The sequence below is a fragment of the Pezoporus wallicus genome, unplaced genomic scaffold (genome assembly GCF_028554395.1).
Source record: "Pezoporus wallicus isolate ANWC-B61680 ecotype Strahan unplaced genomic scaffold, APGP_CSIRO_Pwel_v1 contig_3486, whole genome shotgun sequence".
In the NCBI taxonomy this organism is placed as follows: Eukaryota; Metazoa; Chordata; class Aves; order Psittaciformes; family Psittacidae; genus Pezoporus; species Pezoporus wallicus.
This window is the reverse complement of record NW_026642292.1, coordinates 6,791,228-6,815,819: the sequence shown is the minus strand read 5'-3', so window position 1 is coordinate 6,815,819 and position 24,592 is coordinate 6,791,228. Positions and strand designations below refer to the sequence as shown.

Sequence of the window (24,592 nt, the reverse complement as noted above, 5' to 3'; positions counted from 1 at the left end):
TCCAATGTTTAAAATGGAATATTTAATGCATTGGAATCTTTTTGATTTGGGGTTTATTTGATTTTATTTCTCTCACTTAAGAATAAATGCAATCAGTAGGAAATCAAGAAGAAAGATTAGGTTTGTTGGGTCTGTTGTGCTGTGATTTAAAAAAAAACCCACAACCTAATCTTTTTTTCCTAATTAGTTTTAGGAAGGAAAATCAAACAACTTAGATTTGTACATCGGAATGGTAGTGAACACAATCTACAAATACATTGGAAAGATGGCTTGCCTGAATTATAAGGAAATACATGTTATCCATTAAAAATTCAGATCTTTATGCACAGCTACTGAAGGGCCTGTTAGAATGTCATACAATGTTCTAATACAGTGAGCTGCCACCTTGCAGGCTGCTGTAGAAAGAGAACAATTTTAAGACTGTTGCCTTTTCTACCAGTGTCTATATGATATTTTCAGTTAGATGCCTGTTTACTCTGACTGCATTTAATTGGGAGCTATGCCACTGAGCCTGAGATGATATAACTGGTATACTGAGAGACAGAATCAACTTTTACTGTGATGACTTTCATGTCACAGCTGCTCCCAGGTGTTTCTCTCAAATACCCACAGTAATTTCATTCCTGTTATGACTACCTCATACCCATGATAAACCTGAAAGGACTGCTGCGCAGGGGGAAGGAAACTTGGAGGATGTGTATGTGCTGTCAAGAAAGCAGGAAGAGATGGGTTTGTGGGCATGTAAATTCCCCACATTAGATCTGAACTAACTGTATAAGGGGATTTTACATATTCTTCTAGAATATAAGAGACTGGAGGGGGAAAAGAAAGTGACCCATTCATGTCAGTGTTACTTTGCAACTGAATGAGGTCGTGCTATTTCCAAGGAGCCTTGAAAGAAGCTCTCTTACTTTTAGATTGATGCCTTTTCTGTAATGCTTTGGTTCTCCTTCCACATGTGCATATTTCCCAGCTCCATGATTTGCCCCAAAGCCCTGTGTAGTATATATCAGTCCTGTTCAGAATGGATTAGTTTATTACTTTCAAAACCCCTATGTACTATGAACTCTTAAGACCATGTCTGACACAGTCTGCCCTAACTTCATCTGGCAGAGCCTTCACTCCCAACTTCTAGTGTGAACTTACTATTCTTCTGCCTGCCTTGTTGACTCAACTTGTGGTCAGTCTGCTAAATTGCCTGCACTTGAACAGGTTCCAAGGTGAGCTACCGTGAGATGCCTGGGTGATGATTGCTGTCAGTCTTGCACCTGGATGTCATAGCTGCTTTGCTCAGGGAGAAAAGGAAGGCTAATTAATTCAGTTAGGCCTGGGAAGTCTCCTGAGAAGGTAGGGCCTGAAAACACCTTCCCAGCAAACAGCTGATACTGTGTGCAGTGTGCCACAGCCCAGGCTATGTATGCCATTTGCCTCCTCTCCCTCTATTCCCACATATGTTAGCTCCTCCTGATCACTGCCAGGAAACAACTTTCTGAGGGGAGGAAGCATGGAAGGAAGCGGAAGGCGAGGTGGAATTTGTTCTGTGGATTCATGTGCCCCCTTACCTCCCACGTGTGTGCCACACTGCAATAAAGGGATCAGATTCCTTGGATAAGTGTTTTTCCTCTTCAGTAGGAGTGCAGAAATTTGGCATGTTGCTGGATGCTGCAAAGCCCCTTGCACTGGGATTTGAGCCATTTTGGGCAGGAACACATTAGTTCCTCAGGTTTTGCAGAATAGAAGAGTGATGACCAAGTGTATTGCTGCCTTGTTGCTGATTTTTAGTTATGGTCATTAGCTTGTAGGTAAGGAGATAAGGGTAGGGTTAGTATTGCAATTGCAATTCAGTGCATTGATATCAAGCCTGAAGGGTCCTGGATCATGAAGATGTGCAGTCATAGGAGTCTAGGGAAATCTGTGAAGATGAGACAACATTTGCAGATAGTGTTGAACAGCTGCTGCTTTTCCACCTCCCCTCCCAGTTCTCTGTGTGGGCCACTGGACTTAGTCAGGAGAGGTTTGGTATTTGGTAGGGCAGAATCCTGCATTGCCTTTAGAGCCTTTAGGTTTGCTGCTGCATCTTGTAATATCCACAAGGATAGAGGGGAGCTGGTCTGAGTGAGGATCAGGGTGAGCTGTGGGTTCATTTCAGTTTTAGTTTGCCTACAACTGAAGTTAGTTTGAGGGCAAGAGAGAACACTAGCCTCAAAGTTTGATCCAGTATTCAGTCTTGTAGGTCTAGTAAGCACAGAATAAAGACAGGTAATGGGTTATGGCTGGTGTTGAGACGATTGCAGTAGCAGAGTGCTGAGTCTGAGAGCACTGCAGGCCAAGCTGCAACTTTCATCCTACTTACTTTCTGTCCTCTTGCCTCCATTCAGTTCAGGGTGGATATTACACTTTTCTTGTGATATGATCTACTAGTGTAGAAGAAACTCTGAGGAAGGAAAAGGCGGGGAAGAGAGGAGACCAAATGGGAAATGCTTGGTGAGAGACAAAGGCAGTTGTAATTTTTCTAAGGTTTCTCTTGTGTGTTCCCTTACCCCAGAGGCTCCCAATACTGGAAGCAAACAGAAGCACAGTCATTTGGCTTTGGATAAAAGACTTAGCTGCTTCCTTAACAGCAAGAAATAGATCTAGATGAAAACATTATAAATTCAGTGCATATTTGTTTCCCTCAGTTACCTCAGTGTTAGAGAATCTTTCTTGGGGATGGGTCAGATCTGCTGGGGTGGTCCACAGTCCTCCTTTTCTCAGTTCATACAGAAAAGAATGAGTTGGGATTTCGTTCAGGTCACTTGCCATCAAAATTAGGCCACCATGCAACACAAGAATGTTTTCTTCCAATCCACTGTCTAAACCTGTTTCATTGTCCTCCACAGTCTTTTTAAACTACTACTTTGTCAAATCTGTATTTGGAAATTCTTCTAATGTGATGAATTCTTCATATTCCAGTTAGTGCAAGCAAATAAGAAAAATCTGGTTCTAGTCTTGTTTTTGAACACCAGTTGCTTGGTTAAAGTGCAGTTGCTAACCTTAGCTTGTTTCCACTGTATATCACCTGAAGATCTTGCTAAGGAAAATACAAACATGGATTGCTGATGCAGGGTTTTTTTAATCAGATCTGTATCTTCCTTACATTAACTAGAATGTAAAAAGAAATTGAGAGAACTAGAAAAACCTGAAGAATTTTGTGAAGGTTTAAGAGTGGCATACATTGATGAAGTATTTCTTTTTTCCTGTTCATTAGCTGATCACAGGGGCAGACAGGGCCATAACGTTGAAGTCAGAAGAGTAACTTTTAACTAAAGAATTAAACTAATCTGAGTTATCTGAATAGCTGATTTTTGAAATTAATTTATCAAGAACCTCTTGCACACCCAGTCCCGTACTTGCAGCTCATGCATTCCACTAAGGAGAGTCTTGAGACATGTTTACATAATGCAGACTTCATACACCACCATCCTTTGGTTAAGTGTTCAGTGTCTCCAAATATTGCTAAGTTATGTGATAATACTTCTAAAGTAAAATTAGTGTGAGCAAATGTTGATTTAAGACACTTTGAAGTGTTACCTTGTGGAACTTGAGCATTACTGAATGGTCCTTTACCATTTGGTAAAGGACCATCTTTGGTCTGTTACCAAAGGTCCTTCTAAGCTGGGGAGCTGCTCTCTAGCTGTGGTCAAAGACAGATTCTTCTGATGCTGCAGAGGCCTATGTGGAATTGTCTAATATAAAGCTTCATTATACTATATGATAATTAGAATAACTTAACAAGTTTATAACCATTTTTACGTTATCTAACCAATGCTTTATCTCTTAGGATTTGATTGGATTTGTTTTAGAACAAGCAATTTCAGCAGGTGTTTTTATTACACTGTGAGATCATTCAAGTTTTTAAGTTTCTTCAGAAATCTGTAAAAATAAGTGCACTTTTTTCCTATATCATGCATTTTTTCATCTTTCTGATGCTAAATTTAATTTGCTGTTCAAGATTGGCTTGGCTTCTGTGCCATCTCCTTTCCTAAATATCTGTAAAATACTTCATAAATACGGGAATTAGTACAGAACTTTGAAACATGCTGCTAATTTTTTAGCATGACCAATTGGTTTTTTCTTCTCTGTCCTTTTTTAATACTGTATTTAGTTCAGTGTTTTAGTAGCTTGTTAATGGAGTCTTGTGTCAGGGTTGGTGCTTTTTAAAATCTAATTAATGCCATCTGGTTCTATTTTACCTGCTTTTTCATTGACACAAGGAAAGAATTTTTAGATACTCTTCTGCAAAAGCTGTGCACATTAAACTCTGACAAATCATATTATTCCAGAGGGCTTGTGCAATTTTTAGTGATCAGTTCAACCATATTTCAGTGTACTCTACTGGGTGCATGGGTTTATTTTTCTGGATTGTTTCTAGAAATTAAAATAGGGTACAACATGTGGTGCTATTCGGCTCGCCAGCATAGTTGCTTGAGATAGCAAATATTAGCATATGCATTTGGTAGCAGTGTGATTTTGAAACTAGTTTAACTAGCCTTACCACCCTGCCAGCTCTTCACTCCTGCCTCCTCTTGCCCCTGCAAGTGTGGCAGGAAACAAGTGAGCACAGCCCCATGGAAAGCAGGGTACAAACCTAGATGGCAGTACAATGTTTTGTGTTCTTGTGCATGTTTTTTGAGGTAGATCAGTTCCTTGTTCAGGTTCGCTTCAAATATTTGTACCAGCATAGCAGAGTAAGCAGCGTGGAGGTGTATCTGACTGCTTGATTGCATTTTTCCACATGGATATTATGGACTGTCTGTAATTAAGTGCTAGTCTGGCTAACTTAACTTCAAATGGTGTCCTTTCTATGAAGTTTATCATGCATTGGTTTTATATTATTCCACTGTCTTTCTGTAATGCCTGTTACATTGTGTTTAAGCATTCAAGTCAATCTTTTCCCGATTTAGCATCCTGTTAGGTTGCTTGCCCTGAAACAAAAGGTTTTCAGAATAGAATCATAGAATGGTTTGGGTTGAAGGGACCTTAAAGATGATCTAGTTCCAACCCCCCTGCCATGAGCAGGGATGCCTCACACTAGATAAGGTTGCTCAAAGTCAAGTTGTTGGAGGCCAGGTTTTGCACTGGCCTTGTGGCTGACCCTCTGCCATCTGATGTAGGCAGGCAAGAACAAGTCCTGCGGCAGCCTGTCTGCAGGCCACACAGAGCACATCTCAGCCATGTCAGTGTGCCTGTGAATACCTTCCTGTTTGTGACAGTGTCACTGAAGGCTGCAGCTACAGGAGTTTGTGACTCCTGGAGTATTTGTTAGCTCTAAAAGCATGTAACAAAGGGCAAACAAACAGTATGCAATCCAGAGTACATAGTGTTACCATACATAATACTGAGAAAAGCCTTCCTGCATATAAGGGTTCGAAGGGGATTTCCAGGCTTTGAAACTGAGGGAAATATTCAAACCCTTCAGGCATAACAATAAACAGATTTAAAAGTACTCCAACAAGGTGCCTGGAAAAAAAAAGAAATTGGCTGGATTTCAGTTTGACAGCTGAATTTTATTTCTCACACTCTAATGCTCATTCCTGTTTTTCTTCTGATACCAACCAAGTGCTGAAAACAAAGCAACCCCCCTCACTTTGTGTTTTATACAGCTGTTAAAAAGTGAATGTTTTCACTTCTCTAAAAGCTGCTCTTACGGTATTGAAAAACACCCTGTTTGATAAGGGTAGACAGTACTTAAGAGCAGTATAATCTGTTAATTCGAATTTGCTCTTTCCTTGCACTTGAATATATTGTTATTTAATATGGACAGGGGAGACACTGCTTTTTCTGTTGTACAAAGCTTAAACTATTGTGAATGCTTCTGGAAACAATGTATGTTGAATACTGTAGTTTTGCACTTAGTTTGACTTCAGTTTGTCCACCATTCCTGATGAGTGAGCATAAACATTATTGTTTAGAAAAAGTGACAAACAGCCTCTTCTGCAGTGATTTTAATAAGTTTTATTATGGTGTCCCGTCCCCCCCCTTTTTTTTTTCTTTTTCAAATACCATGTGTTGTCATGAACATAATAGCATTTGTTGTATTTGAAAGTCCTCTATGGATTTCCTCATGTATCTTCTTTGTGTGTTATATTGCTTTGGGTTTTGGCATGTAGATCAGTAGATGTTTTGGATTCTTGAAGAATTTGAGCAATACCATGATTTTTATTTCTAGCTGCCAACATATTTCATATTCAGGCTTGAGGAGAAAAGCGCTCAAGTGACCTGATTTTTTCTGTGATCTGAAACGTGTAATACCCTTACGTCCGTAACAGACATTAAAATTATTTCAGAATATTCATTTGAATTACTCTCATTGCTCTTATCAAAGTACATGCTTGTTTAGCTATGTTTTCTTTGTTTTGTCTTCATTGTAATGTTTATTAACCATATTTAACATAGTAAATCTGTGAATACTAATAATGAATTCCACTCCTCATTTTTGTTGTGCTTTCGAGGCTTGTAGCATGTGTGTGTGCACTGGTATTGGAAGAAAAACACATTTCCATTTATAAAGGTATTACAGAAATATACTATTAATACTCTTACAGAAAAGTCCTATTTTCAGATTTATTACTACTGCTGTCACACAGCCAATATTACTGGCTCTAAGCCAAACTTTTGGAGTCTGAGGTCACACTTTTTTGAATTTTTCAATGAATTTTTTAAAATGGCAAAGCCAATTTTCTTTCCCCTCTCCCTCTCCCTCTCCTGTGAGGATTGAGGCACGGACCCAGAGGTAGAGTGCAAGCTGGATCGTTTATTGAAAAGATTACACGATATTTATATGCTTCCAAGCAATTAGCAAAGCACATCTGTGTTTGCCTTGCAGTTACATCAGGTGAAAGGTCTATCTGATTTTCTTATCGACATCCTCTTTCCAGTTCTGACGTCCTTGTTCCTTGCCAGTTCCAGCATCTTCCAAGTACCAGTCAGGGACAGGTCACTCTTAATTGCCTGCTGTAGTTCCTCCTTCTCATGGTCACTCTTAATTGCCAGCTGTAGTTTCTCCTTCCCATGGTCTCTGACAGCTTTGATACATTCCAACCCCCGCATTCTCCCTCTCCCCTTCTTTCTTTCCTTCTCAAACGATAATTCCTATACTTCTGCTTTTTAAAACCAACCTCTATCTCTTGTTTTGCTGCAGTACCCCCAGTTGAGAGCTAAATCTCATAAAATGTTGTAGTTTCACAATCCAGTCAGTTCCCATAGGGTGCCCTGGCTATGCTAAAAGGTCATCCCCATAGTCTCACGAGGCTTATTCTTATTCCATGTCCTGGCTGGATTTTCTTGCCAGGACAGACCTCTGTGCTTTGACCTGAACAGAACTGTTGCAGGCTAGAGACTGTTATATTGGCTCAGTTCACCCATTTCAATCTTTATCCATATGCCAACAAATATGTATGTGTAGGTAGAGAAGGGAACAAGGCTAGTAATGAATGGCTGAGAGAAAGGAGAAGATAGAAACACCTCTTTCTGTGGCAGCACCAGTATGCACCAGTATAAAATAATGGTGAAATGGCATGAGTCATCCAGCTGGTGTGGAATAGCAAAGAAATGTGAGACTGTTGGGCTTTTGCTGAGATGTGAGTGAACTTGAGCCACCTGCGTGCTAGTGGTTAAACAAAAGGTTGGTTTAAATGTCTTTAATTCTTCACATCAAGATAAATTCCATCATAGGTTTGTTATGGTTCACTCTTAGTTCCAAATTGATTTGCCAGAAGTTTTCTTAGCAGAAGGTGTGGTGAATCATTTCTAACGGTTGCGTAGTTGGCATTCCCCTATTTTCCCAGCTAGGCAATGAATGAAATCAGGTGGTATTTTTTTAAATTCCCTTTTCTTCTGTACATGGTATGAAACCAGACATCGCCGGAGCCTCCCATGAGCACCCTGCACATATTCCTGCTGCAAAGAGGCATGTTCCTGAGGTAACAGCCGGGATGCATTGCAACACTTTCCTGTGGCTCATGAGCATTAAGAGGATCGCGTCAATAAGCAATGATGCATGTGTTTTTTATGGTTTGGCCCTTCAGCTGTGAGCTGTGTTGAAGCAAATTTGAGTAGCATTTCCAAGGCTGGGAGAATGGACTTTTCCTTGGAAACTTTGTGACATGTACCCAGTCAGATCAGGCTAGAAATCAGTGTAAGGTTTGCAGTGTTAGGCAGAAATGTTTTACTACTTGTTGGCGTGTTGTAGGGATTCATCAGAAGAGCCCCTTGTTGTGTTTCACAGGACATTTCCCTGTAGATATGCAGGGGTGTATGTAAATGATGTGTTGCATTGTCCATTTGGAAGGGGAAGCCTGTATGAATCACTTCTTTTTGCCTAAAGAAGGACAACCTTCATGTCACTGTTGTACTGCGTTTACAATTACAGTGTCTGGTTTCTCTTGATCAGCTGTACCCTAGCTGCATCAGTGCTCTACTTCATTTACTGCTTATAAACATCTTACAGTTATTTAGGAAATATCTTTAGAGAATTGTGGGTGAATCAGCTCTTTATTACTGTGGCTGTAGGATCTGCATAAAATCCAGACAAATCCTGATCTTTGAATGATAAGCATCCTTCACATTGTTTACTTTCTCTCTTTGTGGTGGGTTGACCCTGGCTGGATGCCAGTTGCCCTCCAAGCCTCTCTCAGTCCCCTCTTCAGCAGGACAGGGGACTGGGGTGGGGAAGGGAGGGAGAGAAAAAGAAGTTGAAAAACTTGTCAAGATAAAGGCAGTTTAATGAAGCAAAAGTAAAGGCTTGTGTGCGGAAGCAAAGGAATACAGAAGATTTATTCTCTACTTCCCATCAGCAGGTGATGTCTGGCCACTTCCCAGGAAGCAGGGGTTTAGTATGTGTAGTGGTTGTTCTGGAAGACAAACATCGTAATAATGAATGCCCCCTACCCCCTTTCTCTTAGCTTTCATAGCTCAGCAGATGTCGTATGGTATGGAATATCCCTTTGGTCAGTCTGGGTCAGCTGTCCTGGCTACGTCCTCTCCAAGATCTTGCCCACCCCCAGCCTGCTGGTGAGGTGGGAATGTTGGAAAGGCAGCTACCACCTTTCTAGCTACCAATACAAAGCACAGCACTGTGAGGGCTGCTATGGGATAAATTAACTCTGCCTCAGCAGGTAAAATACACTCTTATAGTGTGTGTTTGAATAACCTTTTCTGCTGCATCTGGGTGATGTAGCCTGCTGCTTGTTCCCAGGCTTTGCCCTTTTCCTTCACTGTATCTAGAGAGGATGGGAAATATGACCACTTGAAAATTGTCTCTCAGGGGAGGCGCCTGGAACTTCTCTGTCATTCTTTGTTTTGTTTTGTTTTTTTCTGGAAAGGAGCACTCTTGTGTGTTGCTGTGGAAATATGGATAGTGAAGAGTAAATGAACCGATCCTTGGGGATTTTTAGTCCATCTAAGGCTTTTCACTGGAGTCTTCTGTATTTGGCAACATAAATTGAACTTGGCTATTTGTCTTCTGCACTTACTCTGCTGTTAACTCCTCATTTCCCTGTGTGGATAAGCATCTCCTGTACCAGCAAACCATCTCTCCCTGTGTATTGAACAGTTTACTGGTAATGAGGCAAAACAATTGAGCAGATTTGGGAAGCTGACAGGAACACGCTGACAGGCACCTGTTGAGAATGGAATAGGAGACATGAACAGAAGGAGATGGCAGGGAAAAGTGGGGTGGCCAAGGTTACAATGCTGAAAAAGCTGCAGCATCTCCCCAGCTCCAAAAGTAAACCCCAGAGTAGCAGGAGCTGGCTTCTCAGAGGTGCTGAGACTATCCTGGTGCCTCTCAGCAGGACCCTCTTGGCAGCTCCTGCTCCATCTGCCCTGGTGGGAGAGAGGGAGCCAAGCAGAGTGGGCAGAAGGGAGTGCTGACCCACCAAGCTCCTCTGCTGCTCCCCCAACTCGTACTGTAGTGTTCCCTCAACAAAGCACTCCACTCTGCCCGTCAGGGAAAACTCACTGCTTCAGGAACTGCTTTAGCACTATTGTCACTTGAAATAAAATACCACTTTAAAAGTTCTCCACAAAGTGTTTGTTTTGTATTGAACCAAGCCCTTTAAAACAAGATTACATGTACACTATACTTTATAAAAATGGCTACTTGACTGTAACTATGTTACTTCAAATAATACTGGCATTTGTTGACATTAGGAAAACAATGTTCTATTAGAGTGTTTACTGTGTGTTTTTCATCTGGTTCTACTTCCGTTTGACTTTTCTGTCTTCACTCATCTTTGTCTCAAAGCTCTCCTATTTTACCTTCATTCAGTCTGTGTGTATTTTCCATCCTTTTATCTTTCCCATGTTTCAGACAGCCACCCAGTATTCTGATTTTGAGCCATGGGGAAGTCTACTGCATGGCACAAGTCTGAAGTTAGGAATCCTTGTTATTTGGGTTTGCATTTGTTTATACTTCGCTTCCCTGCCACTGCCTTTGCTAGTGACTTTCTGTATCTTGGTGTCTCTATCAGGTGGCAATAAGAATATTCATCTATATAAAATACATTAAGATTGGGGCTGGGGGGTAAGAGGAAACATTTCACAAGTGCCAATGCTTTCTTGTTTTTTGAGATGATAATTTTCTTGCCCAGCTTTTTATACTTCCTCAATAATAACATTTAAGCCATGAAGAAATGAAAGGTAACATAAAAGGAAGTTGATTCTGGTGGTGCTAGACTGAGCCCTGTGTTGTCTGTGTTCTCATCAGTGTGCTTTTGACCAGTACGCCTCTGTTCACTTGGAAATTATGCCTGGAATTTTAACATCTAAGTGAGACATCCTTATCTTACTTGGTGGTTTGTGCTTTTAATACAAGTAACCCTTTTCCTGGTATAATTTGTCTTAAGCATTCTGACTAAATTTGAAGTCAGTGATCATTTGTTACTGCTGGACAGCAATGTATTTTCTGGACAAATAAATTCTTTCTTTCATTCCTTTCTCTGAGAAAGAATAAAATATATTGTTTGGATGCTGAGGGGATGTTTTTTATTTAGACTTGCATGTTGCCATATGGCTACATCAGAGAAAACAGGATTAGAAGAGTGCTTCTTGAATTTAGAGCAGAAGGCATGAAATTGCAATTGTTTTGAGTTCCTATAAAAATTCATTTATAGCCTGGGGCTGTGAGACCTCCGTTACCAATAAGTAAGTCTTTCTTGTTAGTAAAAAGGTCATTTATGAAATCAGGTCACTGCCCACCAGGATGGCTTAGGGTTCCTATGCCTGTTAAAAACAGTCAGAAGCAGGAAGTAGAAATCTTACGCAAGGGTCTGCTAAAAACACTAAATGTTTCCTCAAAAATCAAGGGAAAAATTCCTGAAGATTTTATTAAAACTTTGTACTCTGTACTCCTCCTGGGGGGGTCTCAAGCCTAAGCAATTGTGGTTTTCCTTCCACTGGAAGTTCTAGATAGATGCTGTTGGTTTGCTCAATCACTGCATTATGTTTCTGACCTAGTAAGAAAGTCCATTGTTTTGCTAGCCTTAAAGCTGCGTATTTCTCACAAATGGAATGCTGTGTTTCTAAATGTATGTTTATATAAATATTGGATGGCATTCCGAGATCTCAGAATTCTTACAGAGAAACTAGGTATGATGCTTATTTTACACCTGGAAATGTTAAGAGTAATAGCGTCATACTACTGGTTTGTAAAGTTGCTTTGTTTTGCCGCTGTTGTGTTACAGTAACTATAGCATATATCTTTATGAAAGCATACAGTTTAGATTATAATTCTGAAAATCTGGATGACTGTAAACTTTTGGGTCTTAGTTGTAATGTAATTTAAAATGATATTGGAAGTATCTGCTGTAACACGGGTTTTAAAGATTTTTTTGTGTATGTGGTTGGTTTACCAAATATGCAAGCAAAGATGTGAGGTGTAACCAGCAAAGGGAAAGTGAGAGATTTAGGCTTTGTTTCTTTTCTTTTACTACAAAATGAATGAAGTCTCTTTTTATTAACTTAAGTCTTCCCCTGTATGTGTTTGTTTCTTTGTTTGTTTCAGGAATTTGAAGCCTTTCAAAAATTTGTGGAAAATCGACTTCCATTTGATATTGTTATTGATGGACTCAATGTTTCCCACATAAACGCCAAAAAGATGCAGTGTGAGAATGTAAGTGCTGGTTAAATATTCATCAAGAGTTTTGTGTATGCTGATTGTATTGTAAACCAGTGAGTGCCTCATTATTACTTATCCTCTTGAGGAACTGATCAGGCAATTTTGTAGCACATTACAATGAAGTTCAAAGTTATCTAGAGTTCATAAATTAAAAATTATCCATGGGAAGATGGTTTTTCTTACATATTTGACTGCGTTAGCCATTAAAAAAATCATACCTAAATTTCCTCATGTATACAGTGCTCATAGTTAGAGCTGAGGTATTGGTAAGTGTTAGTAGGACATATGCTCTATGTGTGTTTTCACAGTAATAAGGATTTTAGGGAACAGACTTAATCTACCTTATAGAAAATTTAGTTTTATAAAATTATGCTGGTAAGAGTTCTCAAAATAACACCTTTCTGAGTTCAAACCACATCCTGTGCAAGTTTAAACTTACTTCACTTCCTATTGCCTTATGCACTGGAGTTTTGTGCTTAGAAGGGCAGCTCAGTCTGGCTTCAGTTCTTTTCACTTGGTGATTTGTAGAAGAATAATCCTGCTTTTTTACCAATACCTGTTTTTGAGAATTCTTGGTATTCCATATTGGCATTTCACTAAGAAGTGGCTTAAGGATTTTTTTTTTTTGTCAATCAAATATTTACTTTGAATTAGGAGCAACAAAGTAGCTGCTCACATTCCAAAGCCAGAATTTAAATTTTCATGCTCTTGAAATTCAAACTAAGTTATAAATGAACTTTATAACAAAGGAAGTAATTTACTCTTAGTAAATTACAAGAAATAAGTTTTTGTTCTAAGTACTACATTAAAACTGATCTTAAGCAGGATGTGCTTTCATATATGTAGATAAAAGCAGCTGCGCCAGGGAGGTTAGATAAACTTGCTGAAAAATGCTTGTTTGAGAGAGGCAGAGAAGTTTCATGAGATACTGGCTCATGAAGAGGGTACTTTCCTTATTATGAAAATAGAAAATGAAGTTTACAAGTTGTTTGGATGGGATCAGGGAGGAAGTGTTGATTACCTGAGCCGAATCCCAGGCAGCATGTGATGGCACAGTGTTTTAAGATCTAGAAAGATAGATCTATGTTGCCAAAGAGGGGGAGGAGAAATGAACATCCTTCCTCAGTGCATGCCTGTTCCCAGTGTGGGGCTCTGAACAGGATCCTGAATGTTCTGTAAAAGCTGTATGCAGTGGAACAAAGAGACAGCCTGGTTTTCACAGATAATTACTGCTGGTTTCTGACCAGAAATCTTACTAGGAGGTATCAGCATAATCTGCCTTTGAGTTCCTCCTTAGTTTATGCTATATTGGAAGGACTCTGGCATCCATGGTGCCAAGGAGCTCCAGAAGGACTGTATGGAGACATCAACTTTCCGTTTAGATTGTTCCATACAGATACAGGTCAAATCTCTCTTGAATCCCACGTATTTACAGATGAAGAGGTTTTTTAGGAAAATCTGCCTTTCCTTCCTGCACAACAGAACAGGAACTTGGCCTCACCTTATCTTACCTCCAGAGTAAGATTCTCTTAGCTAGTTTATTTGTTTTATGAGCTGTGTTGCTGTTAATTATTACTGCATTTTGTCATGCACAAAATATGTTAATTATTGGAGTTTCTGCCAGTGGATCTTTTGCTGCTCCAGTTACCTGGTTTCTGTCTTTAAGAGTGTGAAGTCATTACTTGAGATAGGATGGATGTGATCATTACTCCTGCCTTATACCTGTAGATATTCACTGGCTGATAGTACCTTTTTTGGCATGGGAAATGTGTATTTGCACTCTGAGCAACAAATGAGTTTCTTCACTGCCCCAAAATAATACTCTTTTAGATGCATGAGCTACTAAAGATTTTTTTCCTGTATTGAGCCTTTCTGTTACTTGAAATAACTTTTTAACTGTTTTCATAATAGAAGTTTTGCTACACAGTTACAGTGTTAACTATGGAGTTAACTTTTTTCCAACTGGAAACATTGCTTAAACATAAGATCTTGCTGGATGCTAGCAAATCTGGTTTATATTTCTTTATGGCTGAACTCCTGTGTTGTAACATGTCAGGAAAGGACTGTGTCTTTGTTCTTATTTTGGATACTTTTGACAAGAAGCATGCATTCGTGTTTTCTTGCTCTTTTTTTCAAGACTGCTAAAAACAGAAAGGAAAAAAAACCCTAAACCAACAAAGCAGAGCAATCCTTTCTTCTGTCTCTAAACTTTTCTTCCAGATGAGGGAGGGAAGGCCACAGGAATCTTTGCATGTGTTGCCTTCCGTGGTTACTGGTGTTGCTGCCAAGTAATCTCCTATATGCCACTGTTGACCTTGCTGAATGCTGTAGTATGTCCTTCTGGGGGCTGACTGCCACAAAACGTCCTCTTTTGGAGGCTGCTGTCCTCACACCAGAGGCAGCTGAATGGAAAATGTGGAGTGGCAGGTCTGGGACATTCGCAACCTTTAATAAAACTCTTCAAGGTACATAGGGAAACATAGTGCAGAACTGAGAGGATGGAGAGGGCAAATAAACGCCAGAGAGTTTGGGGACAGAGCACAAAGGATGGAAAAAGCCAAGAGTGAAGGCTGCTGCGGTCAAACTTGCCAGCTAGGGCAATGACTGCCCCATTTTGAAAGGGGGCACGCTGTGACTCTTTAGTGACCTCTTCTGTTCGACTTGAGAGATAATAAAAGCGCAGGATTTCCAAGGACCTGTGTTAAAAGCTGCTCAAGCCTCGTTTTACTTAGCTAAAAGCTAAATTCAGTCTCCAGGTGGGAGTCAGTCTGTGCTCTTTCCAAGTCTTCATTACTGCAGCTGTCGGACCCAGCCAGGGTATTTTTTTATACTCTTCTGTTCCAGTGTGTAGTTAATATGCAGCAATGGTTGAAAGAGTAAAAAAAATGAGACTGTTCTCCATTTATAACACACTGTAAGTATTACTATTTGCAAACTGGTAGGGCTTTTTTTGATTGTGTCCCTTATATGATTTAGAGTGAACAGCAAAATAAAGGGCATTGTTAAACAAAGGAGAAGGCCTAAGATTATGTGACAATAATATGGTAATTTAAATGCATTCTGGTGTTCACTTAAATTTAACAGAAAGTACTGTTCCACGTTGTGATTTAGCTTTAAGAACTGTAACTGTTTTGCTGAAGACCAATTCTAGCTAACTCTTAGTCATATAATTAAAACAAGAAGAAATGATAAAATATTCCTTTCTGTTCTCAAACATCCTAGCATTTGTAATTCCATTTCAGCATTCCTTAGGCATCTTAGAGAGGGGCTGGGCTGTGTGGACAAGGCACAAGTACCTTGAGGGGTGAGGAGAAGTTAAAAAAGCAGAAGTTGAAGGAGTGATTTTTACTCATTCAATTCCCAAAGTATTCTGACATTCTGGAAAACTAGATATGTAACTTCCAGTAGCCCCAGGCAACTTCAGTCCTCACAGCCAGCACGCACTTAGCTGCTATCATCATGAATATTATTGACTTGGCAGATTTACAGGAACATCCTGTGGTAGTTTCTCTGGTACATGAGACTGTCGGTTTGTAATTACAGTCCCTTTTTTCCAGGTTGGTTTTATACTTGGTCTGCTTCCTGGTACAAATCATCATGTGGCAGCATCAATTACTGACAAAAAGAGAAGGTAGCATGAGGGTGGGAACAAAGATTTTTGAGGGCTAGGGAATGGTGAGATCATCTGATTTGAAGGCACTGCACACTGTAAAACTGTAACGCTGAGTATTAGCCAGCACCTTGTATCAGCAATTTGCCTCCTTACTGCAGCATTTTAAATTAGACATGAAAGTTGACTACCAATTAAAAGTATTATAGACTGGAAGTTGGTTTTGCTATATAATCCAGACAACAGAAACAAACTCCCATATAGTCTAAAATCATTAAATATTGTCTTTCTTCAGTTTTGGGGTATTTTGCATTCTGATGCTGTCCAAAACTGTACCTGATGTGTGTTTGCCTTGATGAGTTAGTCACTGTACTGCAGAAATGGTAGTTTATAAACTGAGGAATTCTTGCAGTTTAACTAAGCAGAGTTGATTCAGGCTGTATCATAACGCTGAGTTAATCCTTTCCTCCAGACTTATCTAGTTACATAAATCCCTAGCCAGCACAATGGCATTTGGAACTCCCTGTCCTCTGCTGCCGTAACTCCCTGTAGTGCCCCCACCTTTCACCTTGCAAAGGTCGAGTGGGAATTTCCATACACGAATTGTTCAGTTCTCTTACTATACACAAACTGTTACATAATTATTAAGTGCATTTTTTTTTTTTAAAAATACTTAGCTGTTTTTAATTTACACTGAGATTGGTACATTGCAAAAGACGTATCAGTCAGCTCCTTTTTTAGCTGGTTACCCATCTGGTGCTAGATGTAACTGAGTATGTATTTCAAATGTGTGCTGGATCAAAGCTAACTCACAGTTCCCTTCTTCAAATAGTTTGGCAGCTGGGGTCAGCTTTGCCCTAACTTTACCCTCTCTGATCTCTATATTAGACATCTGAAAGACTGGTGAAATAGTTCCAGATTGAGTTTCATAAGGCTGACAAAAGGAGTAGTTTTTGCTCTTGGCGGATTGTTCAAAGTAGTTGCTTCCTAAACTTAATCAGCATTTCTATAAATGGACTACATAAATTCATATAATTCCCATGTAAGTTGCACTATGCCTGTACAACAGCTGACAGAGCCAGATCCTTGCTGTTCCACTCCCATCCCATCCCAGTCTGGTAGCAGCATCTGGCATGCCACCCCTACTACACTTCCTGCATGCAGCAGCAGCCAGCCCTGCCAGCAAAGCCACCAGACTTGCCTTCCCACTCCTTTCACAGGCTGCCACAAAAAGCCAGGCTGTTCCTGTTGTAGTTGGGATGCTTTGTGACAGGCAGAGGGGACAGGACTTGCCTTGCAACTATTCCTTTTCTCTTCCAGGGAAACAGCAGCAGACCTGTTGAGTGAAGGCTGCTCTGAATTGGAGAAGAGTTGACTAAAGAAATTATGTGGTCCCAACTAGCATAGTAATCATGTGAATGCATTATGCCTTTTGGTTTTTCCAAATATTAATTATTTTTAAAATAATATTTGTCAAGGGGATTTAAAGTTTAAAACTATTATTACAGTTTTAGTTATTCTAGTGGTTCTGTAATAATTATTCCTGGACTCCCTGCCTACTTTAGCAGTGTGGAAAAGAGTGGGTACAGAGAGGTTGCTGCCTTGAAGGGAAAGCTGGGAGTAAGAAAAAGGTTCCATCAGAATAGAGGGGAAAAACAGGATGTGGGATATCAATCTACAGGAAATGGTAGATGGTCTTGTTAATTTCTTTTTTTAAAAAGCCCAGCTGTGGCCACAGAATTGAAGAACCTTGATGAATTATATCCCTGGAAGTGTCCAAGGCAAGGTTGGACAGAGCTTTGAGCGACCTGGGCTAGTGGGAGGTGTCCCTGCCCATGGCAGGGGGGTTGGAACTAGATGATCTTTAAGGTCCCTTCCAAAGCAAACCATTCTATCATTATATGACTTATGCTTTGTAAATTCAGCTCAGAACCATTGCTTTGGTATGTACTTTATTCACATTTTCAAGGCTTTTTCCAAATATCAGGACAGAAATAACTCTTCAAATGAGGTTAAAGTTAAAAAAGAGCAGAAACAAACAAAAGACTCCAAGCAAAGAAGGTACCTATGACCCATCATTCTCTTGGGTTAGTAACCCAAATCAATTTTGAAGCATAATTTTGTTTCTTCAAAATTTCTTCTCTGTGCCTATAAATCCTCTGTGATGAAAAAGGGGGAAAAAAGTATTAGAGTAAAAATAAAACTTTCTCTCCTGCTTATTGAAAATTATTTTGAGGTGATGAAACAAAGAAATTAACTCCTGTTCATATGTATATAGTTGACAAATACATGTAGTAACATGCTCAGGTTTTCATGTGGTAATTTTTTCCAGTCTTCAAGTCTGTCTTGACTGTGCAACATGCCCATGCCTGAGAGATCAACTGCACAATCAGCGATACAAAATATGAGCTCTGCTGTATGAGCTGTCCTGCAAAAACAAGCAGATATCAATAAATTTGACCCCAAAAAAGTCATGCTTGGAAAAGAATTTTTTTGTTCTTTGGCTCGTTTGGCAGTATCTGTGATTTGTTCAAGTACTTTACTGTCTGTAAATGAAGCAAGAATGAAGTAGATCTGTGAGTCATTCTCTGTTCAGAATCAATACATCCACCAGAGGTCTTATTTGTCATACTGTGACAGTTCATCAATTCTTCCTCCCACCAATTCTTGTCTTACCACTCAACAAAGCAGTCAGGCATGTTTGTTCATTTGCTCCTAGCCTTTTTACCTTTGTTTTTTTTATTCTTCTGTTTTCTAATGGTAGTCCAAGTTTGCATTTCCACAGAAATGAAACATTTGCCCTATTGCTCAAGATTGGAGAGGTTTCTATCTTTGCAATATGTATTTCATTCTTTAGATCTGTACTTTCATTTCCTTTAAGTATTGCACAAATCATAAATATGAAGATTTTTGGTGTTTTCACTGAGTATCACCTTCACCCTCTGTAATATGATTTTAGAAGAGAAAGATGCTCAAGTACTAAGGGGTACCCTTGAAGCTTCACCTGTTTTTGGTGTTTTAGAGATGTGTTACTGGAACATTCAGCATCGTATTCAACTCTTATCAGTTAATTTCTGAGGTCCCTTGAATATTTCAGCAGGTGGACTGAAGCACGTTCTTCTGCGAAGCCACATCTAAGAGACTGATACTGATATGCTGAAGTCTTCCCCCTCCTTTCCTATACTGGGGCATCCTAAAATAAAATAGATAAAGCTCAGAAATTTTGGTGACTAGATCCAGAAAAGCAAGGCTGTTAAGCTTCTCAGGGGAGGTGAAGGAGACTAGACTGACTTGCCTGTGAAACCTACGGAAGAGGCCTGGCCTGCTCTCTTCTGAAACCTGACAGCTTCCATTTGTGGCTAAAAGAAAAATAAAAGGTCATGTAATACATTCAGATTTGTATACCAGTACAAATGGTGTGTTCTAGAAGTACTCCTGCAAGTGCTTGGCATGTATTCTTTCATCAAAGAAACACACATGTTGACTACATAACTTTAGCCACTAAGTTTGGCTCTTCCCATAGGGGTATGCTCCAGCATCCTTTGCTGCTTCTGCAGCACTGAGAGGAGAGAGTCGAAGGTAGATAGGACTTCTTAAGAAAGGAAATACAAAGTCAGATTGGCTACCTGTGAATACGGCAGGGAAATTTTCTCAAAACTTTTAACCTCCAACGTTCTGAAATAGGGGAGTGGGGAAGCTGTCAGGATTCCCTGACTAAATGCCTCAATGGTTGACTCTAAGCTACTACGTTTCCTTTCATAGGTTTCCAGTCTGATTTTTGCATTTCCTGGTAAGGAGAACAGAGCTGCAGTAACTAAGCAGGTTAAAAAATCTGACTGTCAGGCATTTTGACAACTCCCTGTTGTTTTTTCCTGAAGTCAGACACTTCCTGGGGTTGCCTCCCCTTAATTACTATTTGTAACCTCTGGTTTGGGCTATAAAACTGAATAAACTCAATGTGATTCAGTTGACTATCTCTATTGGTTTCTGTCTGGTATTTTTTATTTCTACCTTTGTATTTGGCAACAACAGCAAATCAAAAGGTAAGGACAGGAGCCCCTAAGTGCTCCTTTTTTATGAGGGGAATTGCATCTTATCTTTCATACCAAGAATTCTTCTAATCTCTAGGAATATAAACTTGAAATTCAGCAGAGCAGAATCATAGAATCACAGAATGGTTTGGGTTATAAAGGACCTTAAGATCATCTAGTTCCAACCCCCCTACTATGGGCAGGGCCACCTCACCCTAGACCATGTTGCCCAAGACTCCGTCCAACCTGGCCTTGAACACTGCCAGAGATGGATCATTTACCACTTCTTTGGGCAACCCATTCCAGTGCCTCACCACCCCCACAGTAAAGAACTTCTTCCTTATATCTGAAGGTTCAGGTTATATCCTATAACCTGAACTTTCCGTGTTTCAACATGCCTTGATGATTCATGTCCCAGTGAAGTTGGTAACTGTAGCAACAGGTTGTTTGTTGTGTGTTGTACAGAAGACCTCCTAAAATCAGGATGATAAAGTCAAATGAAGGTATCTTCTGAACTGGATGAGTCTCAGTCTTGCCCTTTCACTTCTCCCTTCGAAACCACAAGCTGAGTTTTCTTTGGGCAGCCCAACTGATTCACCTAATCATGGAATTGTTATCAGTGTGGCAGTAAGAGGTGTACAGGGCCTCCAAAACGGAAACCTGATCTTAGGGAACTGAACTGCTTCTTTAGAAGTGATTCTTGTATGAAAGGTCTTCATAACTGTGAGAGACTATAGTGCTATCAAGATGTGGGAAGCAGGCCAGAAAATGTGAAGGCCAGTTCTGTGTAAGAATAAATATTTTATTTGAGCCTGAGAAATGCTGGGGTTTAGTGCTGTCTTAAAGGTAATATAGATAAGATCCTCAGAACAATGTCTGCATTCATTCATGTACTTCTGAAATTATTTATATATTTTGAAAAGCAATTAATTTTTGGTTCACACTTTGCTTTTACATCTGATAAGCTGGTTTTTAGTAAAAGTAGGAAAGAAAACGTATTTGGAAGCTGTGTTATCTGAAGGAGCCTAAACTGCATTTGGATTTATTTATGAAGTTATGAAAGCCTAGATTTTTTGAACATTAGGTTATTCCCAGGGATTTCAGTATATTGACATGCTGATTGATGATTCAGCAGTCTATTAGCCTGCATTTGTTGTTTTTTTCCTCTAGTCGCATTCTGCTTTGTAGAGCAAGAGTGAAAAAGACATTTATATATAGGTAATTAAACATATTTAAATGGAGGCTATAAAATTACTGTAACCTGCAGTGAAGTTTAAAACCAAAGTTAATTTTATTTTTTGTAATCTTACACTGATAGGAGGTCAAGTACAATTATTCACAGCTTTTAATCTAAATTTCCTCATAAACTGATTGTTTTGTGTTGTCTGGAACATGGAAATAGGAACTCCTATTTGAATCTAGGAGACTGGTTTCGCCAGAATTAAAATTCCATGCTTCATCTTCTGTTTGACTGTGAGCAACTCAGTTTGAAGTATATTTGTCTTACAGGTTACCTGTATTTAATATAACAAGCTGAAGTTTCCTGTGAAGTTTTCACTTATTTGTCATAGAATGAAATTTCCTAATAAATTTACTATTTTTCCTTATTTAAGTGTCAGAGATGGAATGATAGACTTTAAATATAAAATAGATTTAAATAAAATAAAAAATCAACTACACCTCATAAAGGCTGTGTGTGCCACTGCAGTAATCCATTGCAGTCTTACATGGATGATGTGTGGTGGGCCTCTGCTGCGTTTAAATTACAGCATAGCAACAGAGAGAGCAGGATCAGGGAACAGTGTTTTGGCATCATCTATCTTAACTCCCCACCACCAGTGCAATTGAAATGTGGTCTGGCATAGTACAAGATGTGAAATGCCTAGAAGCCTTGCAAGCATGTCTGTTAATGGTTACAATCAGACCTGATCTATCCATGCAAAATGTAATTAAGCTATTATCATACATGCTGGGACTTGTAAATGATTTTGTTGCTTGTTGCCATATGAGGAACAGGAGTGACGCAGTAAGAATGTAAGTACCAAGAACATACTAAACATGCTATGGCTACTTTTGCTGCTGCTGTCCTTCCAATTTTCAGAAGAAAAAAATAAGTACAACCCATAGGCTGATTTCTGGCACAGGCAATGCTAATCTACATGGGTTCTTCCTATGTCAGATAGAATGAACTCTGGGAAATCTGGGGATCTGGGGGATGCTTCTAGGAGTAAAGTCATAGTAAGATGACCCAAGCTGAAACAAACTGCAGAGGAAGTCCTGAGTTGCAGGATTCCCTGAAAATGAGCCTTGTATCTGCTGGGTCACCTCATATGCATGTCATGCTAATGTAGCAGGTCAGTGGCTACAGAGGTTGATCTTGTGTGTAAGGTCATCCCTATCTTCATTTGTAAGGCAAGATAATTTCCTTTTTAGTTGCGGAAACTCTAAACACTTCCTTATTTGCTTTCCCACCTGATCTTCCCTGTTGCTTACATGATTTTACAGCTTTTTAGATCTCCTGGCTTGTATTTTCTAAATGATAATGAACTAAATATTTAAAACTGTATGTATTTACTTCTTAGTAGCCATGGTCCTAACTGAAATACAGTAGAAATTTCCACTCCCCATCCTCCATGAAATATGCCTACCTCAAGATCTTAAAAATTAGTCATTGAAAAAGCGTCATTTATGTTCTCCTTTTTATATGCATTTATCAAATAAACATTTATATTCTCTATAAGTATTATTTTCTAAATATGGTCCCAAAAATAGATATAAAATAAGTTTGAATGTTAATTTCTGGCATTGTGCTTACTGCCTCATTGTTAGGGAACCTTCTTCCTGAGAAATTCTCTACTTCAAATCATTTACATATTTCATACTAATCTTTACAACTATCTGCTGGTTTTTCCTTTACACACAGAGATACTAGCTTGTGGTGCTGTTTCTTACTGATTTATTATTCACCAGTCCTTTTATGATCCAAATAGTTCGTTTCATAGTTCTAGCTCGAAATGTGTTGAAGTTATAATGAGTCAGGTGAGTCAGAAGCTGAAGAGGTTGTCAAAATTATATAAACATAATATACTCTATTTTCCAACCAATTTTATGAAGTATTAACTGATACTTCTTACTAGTATTTCCAAATAATTTCTACCGTTTCCAGCTGCTGCATTGTCGCATGTTTGCACAGTGTTTCCTGTAATGACTGTTAAAACTGGACCTGTGTTTCTGTCATACTAATGATGACAACTTCTGTTTTACATAAATCAGAAAATATTAGTGATGCTTATGCCTGTCCTCATCATTACCCAGCATTAATTCATTTGCCCACTTGCTTCTGTGACTGCCAAAAAGGAAACAGTGAGTTGGCAGTAGAACTTCTTCTGCCTCTAATATTTTGAGTCTTGAGCTTTTAAGGAGTTGTGTTGACATGGCTCCATGAGCAAGCTGTGTACATGGTGTGCCATAAGCTCTCTAACAGAAGTTAAAAGCCTGTTCAGCTCCACTGGTTCTGTGTGGTTGTTCTTGACTTACGTGGTATACCAGTGTGGGAAGATGAAGCTTGCTGATGCCTTCTCTCCTTGTTTATTTCCTGATTGTGTGGTGTTTAGGTAAACGAGGTAGTGCTTACACTATATGCTGAAAAAAAGAAAGTAGTAGAAATATGATGCAGGTGTTCGTTAGAGCTGTGTTTCATTGGAATCTGAGCTTCTACATTCAGTGCAAGTTTGAGGAGAGCGCAGTGAAAGATAGGTATTCCTTGAATACTACCTACACTACTACCTGGTTGATTGATTGATTGATTGATTGATTGATTGATTGGAATTCCACCACAGCCTGAAGTTGCCACACATTTGAATAAACAAAATGAAGGAGTAGTAAGGGGGTTGCAAGAGGTAATTATAGAGCTGAACCAGTCTTAATGCTGTTGATTTACCATGCTCCTTATTAGGAGTAGTTATCCTGGGCTTGTCTAATGTTAATGTCACTATGTTGCTCTCAGCATCTGAGGTCATTTACCTGATATCTGTACAACATTGCACTGTAAATCCATTTACGTATGATGGCCCTAAGCCTCAATAGTTACATGAAGTGGCTTAAAAAAGAGAATTGGAGGCTTTTGGCTTTTTCAGTTCTCATTGATTTGTATGTATCTTCATACTTTCATGCCTTGCAGAGTGAAAAGCTCTGATGTTCCTTTGAACGGATGTCCCCAGACAGGCTTTCAGAAATAATAATGCTAGAGGTTAGGGATTTCTTTTTTCTCAATCACACGCACTCTCATTTCCACAAGCTCTTTCACTCTGGCAGCCTAGCTAACATAGCCAATAACACAACACAGTGTTTTAACCCTTAGCTATCTGATAAATTCATTAAACAAAATACTCCTGGAACTATAGCTCTCTCTTGCACTTAAGCACTGCTGTTTGGTCCTAGGTGCCCCAAGAGTTGTTAGGGGGGTATCTGCATCCTTTTCATGGAAATGGAAAAGGAGGGAAAGATGCAAAAGAATTCTCCAGTATGTTGGTCAGTATAGTCATACACAGATATCTGGAAACCGCAGTGCTGAGTCCACAGCCCAGAATTTGCTTTAGAAAGATAGATCATTTTATGAAATAGGGGATGGTTGGTTCTTATTTGGCTTTGGCTGTCTAAGCCATTTTGATGTTCATATTTTCATATTGTCAAGCTTATTTATCTTCACTACTGGGTCAAAAAATGACTAAGCAGACAAAGATTTTCATATACATGCTTGTTCCCAGGAGGTGGACCTTTTAACTAAATGCCAAA

General features: G+C 39.4%; 1 protein-coding gene across 2 annotated transcripts in view; it reads left to right on the top strand.

Moving 5' to 3' along the window:
* The window catches only part of PRORP (protein only RNase P catalytic subunit), a 44,727-nt gene that overhangs the window by 8,023 nt on the left and 12,112 nt on the right, over positions 1-24,592 (top strand). Inside the window, exon 4 of one of the 2 annotated variants that reach the window (XM_057428461.1) lies at positions 12,044-12,151. The exons of the other annotated variant lie outside the window; for it this stretch is intronic. Coding sequence (XP_057284444.1) covers positions 12,044-12,151 — 108 coding nt within the window. The remainder of the gene's footprint in view (positions 1-12,043; positions 12,152-24,592) is intronic. 2 annotated transcript variants of the gene reach the window in all.